Source organism: Panthera tigris, chromosome D2 (assembly GCF_018350195.1).
Source record: "Panthera tigris isolate Pti1 chromosome D2, P.tigris_Pti1_mat1.1, whole genome shotgun sequence".
NCBI classification, from domain to species: domain Eukaryota; kingdom Metazoa; phylum Chordata; class Mammalia; order Carnivora; family Felidae; genus Panthera; species Panthera tigris.
In genome coordinates this window covers 39,111,655-39,121,290 of record NC_056670.1, presented here as the reverse complement: position 1 = coordinate 39,121,290, position 9,636 = coordinate 39,111,655, and the positions used below count along the sequence as shown (strand labels likewise).

Genomic DNA, 9,636 nt, shown 5'->3' with positions numbered 1-9,636 from the left:
ATGACCTCACCACCTGCTTTACTCAAAGACCGAGTGGGTCAAGGCCACTCCCAAGTTTCCCAGGTCTGCCCTCTGTGATAAAGTCTGACTCCACTTTTTGGTGTCTGACTGCCGACAGCTTTTAGGTTTCAACTCTTCCCCTTCCCCACTGTGCCCCACATCTGGGCAAACTGATAAACTCAGGTGCTCCCAACTTTGGCACGGCGGGAGTTTCAAGCCACACAAGCCTCTCCCCGAGGGCGGAACTCCTACTTGGGTCCACCCCTAACTACACTATAAAGCCTAAGCCAGTCTCCTCTTGATATCTCAAGCCATTTTCAAGCGAGCATGGGAAGCCTGTCCTCTTCTTCCCCAAAAGCCTCATCGTGGAATAACTATTCTATACTCTCTAGGTGTATGGGCACACCGAGCTCTACGGTCATTGGAGCTGTTTTAAAATACCTGTCGTCAGTGACATGGGTATGCTCTAGGACACGTGTAAACACTCGGGGACCTGACTGCAAAAATTCATCTAAAGTCAAGACACGGGGCTCCTGCATGGCGCAGTTGGTTAAGTGTCCAACTTTGGCTCAGGTCATGATCTCACGGCTCGTTGGTTCAGGCCCCACATTGGGCTCTGTGCCGACAGCTCAGAGCCTGGAGCCTGCTTTGGATTCTGTGCTCCCTCTCTCTCTGCCCCTACCCTGCTCGTACTCTCTTTCTCTCAAAAATAAAATAAACATTAAAAAAAAAATTTAAGTCAAGACATGAACACATGAAATGGATGTTTTTACTGTCTAATCTAAAAAAAAAAAAAAAAGATAAATCAAGAGAAAAAAGTCTTTTGGTTACTTATTTGAAATCTTCATGAGTTTATTTTATCCTATCAGTAGTTGAAATGTTTACATGATTAAGGGGTTTTCATGGCTATCAGAACAGAACTTTGGCTGGAGAGTCCCTGCAGACACCCCCCTCCACAGTCCCTCAAATTTTGGTTTAATTCACACAGTTACCATCTTCAGGTCAGAGCCCTAGCTGGCCCCTCTCTGAGCTTGTAGCTTTGAGAGAAGCATCATGAGAATCAGCCACCTTTTGATAACTTAAGGAGATTTGGAGCCAGGATGCATTCTGGGAGCAATTTTATGCCGAAAAGCCTAGGAATTTATTTCTTGTGGAGTTTCAACACTGCAGTCAGCCTGGCCAGACGTCTTTCAAGAAGGAATCTATTGAGGCATTCCGGGAACCATATTGGAAGTACCTGGCAAAGATTCTTGCCTCAAGCCATCCTTCTCAACGGGTTTTGTGTTCTCTTGTATGAATACAGTCTTCATTGTGGAGCTAGCTACAGATACCAGCGGCTAAACAAAACAAAAAAGGAAAAGAGTTCATTAGCAGAGATTAAAACACACTCAATATGCCAAGAACACAACACTGCCATTTTCACGCCCGAGACTAATAAGAAAATTAAACAGATCTGCTCTCACAAAGTATAAAACAAATCAGATAGGATCAGGATGATTCACCAATAATTTTACTGCCTGCCAGAACAAAACTCAACACCATTTAAAGGAAAACTACATAATCTAGGCTCCCTACTAAGTATCATCTACAATGTTCAGCACATAAGGAATAATTACTAGACATACATATCATAATCTAGGGAAAAAGTATGTAATAGAAAGAGACCTTAAAATGACAAAGGGCTTAAAACACTTATCACAAATATTGTCAAGATTGAAAAAATAAATTCAGTCTCAGTGACCTATGACACAGTATCAAACAGTCTGGCATCTATGTGACTGCAGTCCCATGAGATCGAAAAGAACCTTCCAACTTCAAAGTGCTATGCGTCTACACAGCAAATGTATGTTTTTCTGTTTTTTGTCTTTAAAGACAGAAAACATGGGGTGGGGAGAGGAGCAAAGGGAGAGAGAGAAAGAATCTTTTTTTTTTTTTAATGTTTATTTACTTTGAGAGAGAGAGGGGCACAAGCAGGGGAGGGGCAGAGAGAGAGGGAAAAAGGATTCCAAGCAGCGCAGAGCCCAATATCGGGCTCCATCCCGCAAACCCTGAGATCATGACCTGAGCCGAAATCAAGAATCAGGCTCAACCGACTGAGCCACCCAGGCACCCTGCAAATCTATGTATTGATTCCATAAAAATATAATTATAAAACATTTGTATGGCCACATCTTTATATAAAAGGGATCGTTTTCCAACATAGAAACAGAATTATGGTTTACTTACTTAAAACTACCTCAGCTTAATAAAGAGAAATACAAGGGCAACTTTTGCTAGCTTTCCTTTAGGCCTGACTCAAATACCACCTTCTCTTGCCACCTCTTCTTGATGGCTATAATTAGCTATGATCTCTACCACACGCAGTGCTGTCTGTACTCCTCTTTTTGACGCATCGACTGGACCAGGAGTATTCAATCTGGGGCACTCAAAGGCTTTCTAAGGTATATGCAAGCGATCATGGTTTTAAGATAGTAAGGTAAGTTTAGCAAAGCTTTGAGTAGGTGCACAAAAGCCCATCGGCAGGCCTGCTGACATCTTTTTTTTTTTTTTAAGTTTATTTATTATTTTTGAGACAGAGAGAGACAGAGCATGAATGGGGGAGGGTCAGAGAGAGAGAGAGGGAGACACAGAATCGGAAGCAGGCTCCAGGCTCTGAGCCATCAGCCCAGAGCCCGACGTGGGGCTCGAAATCACGGACCGCGAGATCGTGACCTGAGCTGAAGTCGGACGCTTAACCGACTGAGCCACCCAGGCGCCCCTGAAATCTTATTCCACTCCTCCTGGGCCTATTTGAGACCAGATTTCAGAGTACTAGTGACTCAAAATCTGAAAATGACCAGTAGCCAGGAATAGTCTGCCATTTGCCTTGAGCCGGTGAGAAACGAGAACTTAGAATTTCATCTTATTTGAGGTATCTCCACTTCTTTGCCCTCTCTACCCAGCTCCTTCAATTCATACTCTGAGAGCAACTTGCTTGTGGATGATGTGGCTCTTCAAGGGAAGCGTTGTTTCCCGATCATCGTTGGGTCTCTCTACTTCCTTCTAACAAAGGGCATCACTTTCCATGATCACGATTTGCACACGCATTCTTCCTTGAAACTGAAAACTTGGCACTTAGTCCTGGCATCATGCTGGCTCCCCCGCCCATCTTCCCTCACCATCGCCTTTGTCTCACACTTGGCAAAAGAACAGCATACCTTTTACTCATCTAAATCTTGCAAAGGAATATTGCTACAGGGCGTAATAGCTCCTGCACGCAACACAATGGGATGATTCAAAATATTCACGTGAGCAAAGTTTTCTTTAATAAAGGGATTCTAAAACCAGGGTGGAGTTTTGGAAGTCTTTCCCTGCCTTATATATTCATATTTCTATTAACAGGGAAGCGTGATGTTGGAAAAGGATGAGGGGGGCGGTAAGGGGATGACAGCTTCGGCTTCACAACCTCCGCACTACCATCTCCCAGCAACTGCTCAAAGAATGAAATGTTCCCCGGGGCATCTGGGTGGCTCAGTCAGTCAAGTGTCGGCTCTTGACCTGGGCTCAGATCATGATCTCACGGTTTGTGAGTTCGAGCCCCATATCGGGCTCTGTGCTGACTGCACGCAAAGCCTGCTTGGGGATTCTCTCTCTCTCTCTTTCTCTGCTCCTACCCCACTCGTGTGCTCTGTTCTCTGTCAAAATAAATAAATAAGCTTTAAAAAGTTAAAAAAAGAAAAAGAAAAAGAAAAAGAATGAAATGTTCCTGAGTGAGAGTTCCTTTGGACTATTGACAAACAGGAGTATGAACCTACCTTTCTTTTGACTTGATTTACCTTTAAAACATCCAGACTTAAAAAAATACATCTATTAATGATGAGGAAAGCTGAGCATATTAGCCTAAGTGTATGTAAGCTAAATAGTTTCAAGTCTCTTCATCAAAGGTGGCTTTGGAAACCAGCAAAAGCTAGTGGATTGTACAAAACTGCACTAAAGAGTTTAACACACAGGATATGGTGACAGGTGGAAAGACGTCAGATATCAAGCCCAGTAAGTCAATTTCCTATCCAGATATCACGCACTTTGAAGAAAGCGCAAAATAGGCACAAGATGTTTTTCCGAAGATTATGGCAAAAATCTCGGGAGATAAAAGGTAAGCTTGGCAGACTAATGAACATACAGCTGTTTCCAACTACAAGAAGGTAACAATTTATGACCAGTATTAAAGCATCACAGAGAAGGCATCTGTGGTTTGATACATAAATAAGTAGTGCAGAGGAAATAAAATACTTAATAGTATATAATGAATACAATAATGTACTTGAAGTATATACTGATAACCATATTTGGTTTCTGGAATGCTGAATAATACTTGAAAAGGGTTCAAAGGATCTTGTAAGGAAACATATTTGTTCTAAGTGAGAGCAGATTTGTTTTTAAATCTGATTTTTTAAAACCAGTAACATCTAAGGCATTTCCTGAAATCTAAAATGGAATTGCCTTTAAACATTTTCTTTTTTCGTTGACAAGGATTGCCAATAAGAAGGGTTTATACATAAACATATGAATAAGGAGGGAAAGGTGGGCTTACAGGAGCCGTGATGCACTTTGCACTGGGGCCTAGAGGACTTACAGATTTCCAGATATCCATCACTGGGATGCGTACACCCCCACTGCTGAGTTCCTTCTCCCTACCTGGTGACACTTATCATACTTCTGTTGAATCTGACACTCTTCTTGCTTCAGCATTTCTGTCATCTCGGTTTCTTTGAGGCTATTATCATATTCTTCCTTCTGCCGGATCTTCTCTCGGCTATCCTGGGGTGATACGAGAGCTGAATCAGGTCAGTCCCTGGGAAGCCTGTACGAATAGGCCTGCCCTTGCTGGGATAGACCACAGACTCGGATCCTGTAGGCCTCTGAAACTTGCTCCTGTAACTAGCTTTTGCCTGCTGGTACCTCCAAATCTACCAATTCCACAACTCCTCTGAGTTGGATTCCTTCTTCAGCCCCCAGACGCCCCAGACTTCAAGAATATCTGGGCCCAAGCAATCTCCCAGGTTGAATAAACCAAGAAACCTTTTGGGCTAGCTCTGGGATCCTGCTTTGGATTTCAAATTTCTGTGAGGAAGCTGAGAAGCCGTCCCCAAGACGACTCCGTGCACACACACACCTCTTCTTTTGCTCTAGAGGTATTCCTGTAATGATAAAGCCAGTGAGCCAGGTACTCTATGGGGTCACTGGGCCGAACCTTCGCCACCTCTGCCAGTGCCTGGCCCAGGCAGTTTCCAAAGCACCTCTTCAGGTAGTCCGTTTCCATCCTTGTGGGCCTGGGAAACATCAAAGCAGAGTCACGCTACTTTGTGAATTTGATCTGATTTTAAAGATAGACACATTCTAATCAATTCGGATTCATTTCAAGATAACTATGAGATTCTTTGGGACGCCACCCCTCCCAAAAGAGCCAATAAATCCATATTTGCCTATCGTTCTTATATTCAAATGGACTTTTTAAAAAGCTCTCCAGCTGTCTTAAGTCAGATAATAATAGATCTTGGGGGTCATCAGGCCCGAGAGGAGCTTGCTTTATTGGTGATTAGGGGAGGCTAAGGTCTCCATTTACCCCCACGTCTCTACCCTTGAGTAGGGAGGAAATAACTGAGCGGGCAGGAGGCCCCAAGAGCGGCTCTAAGGACCCAGCAAGCTGTGCTATTGTGAGGTTGGAAGCTACAGTCATCTGTGACATAGATAAGACAGACTTATTTATTTCATAAGGGACCACTGAGAAGCCCTGGGGAGGAGAGGAAGGGAAAATGGCAGGTGCCACAGCTACCCATAGTCAGGGCCCTGCCAGCACTTAATACAATATTCTGCTGTCTAGTGCTCAAGCAAGAAACTGCATGAGCTTGAGTTAATGCCCCGGTATTTGCTATTAGTCAGATTTCAAGAGCTGGGGCCGTGTAGGCTGAGTCAGATCATAAGTTAGGGATGGCAGTGTAGTGTAGCAGTCTGAACACAGGCTTCAGGAACAGACAGACCAAGTTCCGGTCCTGGTGCTGCTGTTTATTAGCTGTGTGATCTTCAACAATTCACCCGGTCTCTCTGAGCCTCAATTTTCTCATCTGTAGAACAGAATAATAAATGTATGTGCCTCATAATTGTGGGGATTAAAAGAGATAATAAATACATGTAAAGCACTTAGCTTGGCACACAGGAAGTGTTTAATAAGTATTAGCTATTACAGTGGAAGACTATAACATAAAAGAAGATAGACTGACACCTGGCCTATTTCGGACCAACTCTGTATTCCTGAAGTTTACATATCTTATGCCCCAAAGAGCAAATAATAAAGTGAATAATATTTTTATCTTATTTTTTTAATGTTTTATTTATTTTTGAGAGAGAGAGAGACAGAGTACGAGCAGGGGAGGGGCAGAGAGAGGGAGACACAGAATCCGAAGCAGGCTCCAGGCTCTGAGCTGGCAGCACAGAGCCTGATATAGGGCTTGAACTTGTGAACCACGAGACATGACCTGAGCCAAAGTTGGATGCTTAACCAACTGAGCCACCCAGGTGCCCTGAGATAGGGCAACTAATAAACATAGAAGGAATAATGGGAGTATTTAAAAAATCAACATTTTGGGGGCACCTGGGTGACTCGGTCGGTTAAGCGTCCGACTTCGCCTCAGGTCACGATCTCATGGTTTGTGGGGTCGAACCCTGAGTTGGGCTCTGTGTTGACAGCTCAGAGCCTAGAGCCTGCTTCAGATTCTGTGTCTCCCTCTCTCTCTGCCCCTCCTCCACTTGCACTCTGTCTCTCAAAAACAAATAAACGTTAAAAAAAAAATCAACATTTTGTACCCATCACAGTATAACTTCATCAAGCCGAAACATCAGTGAGTGCTAAAACTCAGTGAATATTTGATAAACAGAATATTCATATAGTCTCAAAGTTTTTCCTCACAGTTTGTGTATTAATTCCAAAAGGAAATACAAGAACTTTACAGTGACGAGACCTGCCCAATACAACTTTAATCAAGCGATCTAAGTAAACATCACTAATAAAGGGATAAAGTGACATCATGTGTCTCCTGATGTGATGCACTTCTTAGTGGGATAAAATACATTTCTGTGGATCCTGCCCAAAATGGAAACCTCAAATCTAATTGAGGAAATAACAAACAAAGCCAAGTTGAGAGACAGTCTTGCAACTGGCCTTTACTCTTATAAATGTCAAGATCTTGAAAGACAAAGAAAAGAGGAGGGACCATTCCAGAGCAAAGAGGCCTAAACAGACCTAACAACTGCACCGAACACACGATTCTGGATTGAATCTGAACCAAAAAAAAAAAAAAAAAAAAAAAAGAATTTCATAATTCTTTTGAATTATGTTGTTGGGGAAACTAAATAGGAATTGGACATTGCATAATAGAAGTGTATCAAGGTTAAATTTCCCGGTTTTGGCCATTGAAATATGAGTAAGAAAATGAGCTTTTTCTTAGTAGTAGGTCTGAATAATGGCTCCCCAAAGTGTCTAAGTCCTAATACCAGAACCTATGGAAGAGGTTACCTTCTGTGGCAAAAGGGGCTTTGCGGGTGTGATGAAGTTAAAGATTTTGATTTGGGAAGACGATACTGGCTTATCCCGATAGGCACACTGTAATCCCAAGGGTCTTTATAACAGGAACACACTAAGGTCAGACAGGGAACAAGGTGTGATGGCAGAAGTTGAGGGCAAAAATGTGATGTCATTCAGGAGCCAAGGAGTGTGGGTAGCCTGTGAAGCTGGAAAAGGCAAGGAAACGGATTCTCCCCTGGGGCTGCAGAAGGAGCCAGCCCTGCGGATGTGTGGGTTTTAGCCCTCTTAAGACTCATTTTGGATTCCGGCTTCAAAAACTCTAAGAGAATAAATGTGTGTTTAAAGCTACCAAGTTTGGGGGGCGCCTGGGTGGCTCAGTCGGTTAAGCGTCCAACTTCAGCTCAGGTCACGATCGCGCGGTCCGCGAGTTCGAGCCCCGCGTTGGGCTCTGGGCTGATGGCTCAGAGCCTGGAGCCTGCTTCTGATTCTGTGTCTCCCTCTCTCTCTGCCCCTCCCCCGTTCATGCTGTGTCTCTCTCTGTCTCAAAAATAAATAAACGTTAAAAAAATTAAAAAAAAAAGCTACTAAGTTTGGGATAACAGTGGAAGGTGGGGGTGGGGGTACGAGGTGTTCTACTTCTGTTAATGTGCGGCCCACCTGAACCAATGCACCTGGATAAGCTATCTTCTACACCCCTTTTACTCAAAATTCGGTCCGTGATCTGCAGGACTTCATCACCTGGAGGCTTGTCGAAAAGCAGATTCTCAGGTCCCACCCCCACCTCCATATTCAGAGTCTGCATTTTAGCAAAATCCCCAGGTGATTCTGTTACAGCCCTACTTGGCTTTCACCACTGGAGAGCTGCCAGAATCACCAACTCTGCATTCCGGGACCAGTCTCTCCGCAGGAAAGGAGGGGCAAACCCTTTCTGGAGTGAGCATCTGCTGGACACTGCACCTTTTCAACAAGGGTCTCAATGAAACAGGAGACCTGACAGTTACAAGGCCTTGCTGCAAAGGCAGTAGAGCCAGAAAAACAGAACCACCGTGTGAGGCCTCGGGAGGGAGAGGCCAAAGGGACGCCTTTCGCAGCCCTCTGTCCACAAACTCAGGGCACACTTACCAAGGGGGAGGGGGCTCTTTTTCCCAGAGCTCCTCTGAGGGTCTGCTTTACACTGCGCCTCCTTGCTCACGGCCTTGCAACTCAGTCGGCATAGAGATGGTCTTTGTTGACACTCTTCCCAGTGCTAAGCACACAGTAGGTGTTCAGGAAATATTTCTTGACTTAATCAGTGAGGGCCCTGGCGCGTGCTAGCTCAGGCAAGAGCCCAAGCTCCCGTCCATAGGTCAGTGCCCAGTCTGGTACTTACTGCCTCAACCAACGTTTGGTGAGCACTGCCCAACATAAATTAAAACAGAACCTGGGAGACGCTAGCAGAGCTCTGGGCCCAAACCACTAGGCCTGGGAAGACTGCAATGGCTCCGCAATGGCGTAGGTCGGAAGGCTTCCGGGAGGTGGGAGCGCCTGAGCTGGTTCTGATAGGAACCAAGCAGAGGTCACCGGCACTCGCAAAGGTGCGAAGTGTCAAAACATCGGGGCCGTCGAACTATGGCGATTGTCTCCTCTGGCTGGGGGCTGTAGGGGTTTCCCGCCCTTGGGGGACAGGTCTCTCCCAGTGACCGCGGGCCTGTCCGCCGCTCCACTCCTCCTCTCGGCCTCCCGCTCCTCCCAGCCTGCAGGTTGCAAAGTCTAGGCTCACCTACGGTGGCGCTGCCCCCTCTGCGTGGCGCCCCCGCCACACCCCGCGCGCGCCTTCTGCGCCCCAGTCTCGCGCACGCTCCTCTCCGCCGCGAGCTCGCTCCCCCGCCCACCAGCCCGCTGGCGCCCGGACTCACCCAACCTGGGAGCGCCCGCTCACTGCCGCGCCCCGCGCCCCCGCGCCCCGCGCCCCCGCGCCCCCGCGCCCCGCGCGCCGGGGTCCCTTCCCCGCCGCAGCGCGCCTTCTCGCGTCCCGAGGCGCGCGCTCGTTGCCTAGCGACGGGAGATGCCTAGCGACTTTGAGCGCGCGGGCGCCGCCC

At 46.1% G+C, this 9,636-nt stretch overlaps 1 protein-coding gene across 2 annotated transcripts; it reads right to left on the bottom strand.

Moving 5' to 3' along the window:
- Positions 1-836: 836 nt before the first annotated feature.
- On the bottom strand, positions 837-9,311 carry DYDC2 (DPY30 domain containing 2). 2 transcript variants are annotated; one of them, XR_006209270.1, is made up of 4 exons: positions 8,681-9,311; positions 6,018-6,101; positions 4,675-5,309; positions 837-1,337 (listed from the first exon to the last, which is right to left on the bottom strand). XR_006209270.1 is itself a non-coding variant. In XM_007095604.3 (3 exons), the coding sequence occupies exons 1-3, from the start codon at positions 5,318-5,320 to the stop codon at positions 1,203-1,205; spliced, it is 426 nt and encodes a 141-aa protein (XP_007095666.2). In that variant the 5' UTR covers positions 5,321-5,639; the 3' UTR covers positions 839-1,202. The 2 variants fall into 2 exon arrangements, 1 of the variants encoding a protein (XP_007095666.2); XM_007095604.3 differs by lacking the exons at positions 6,018-6,101; positions 8,681-9,311 and having other exon boundaries at positions 839-1,337; positions 4,675-4,797; positions 5,153-5,639.
- Between the last annotated feature and the right edge of the window lie 325 nt (positions 9,312-9,636).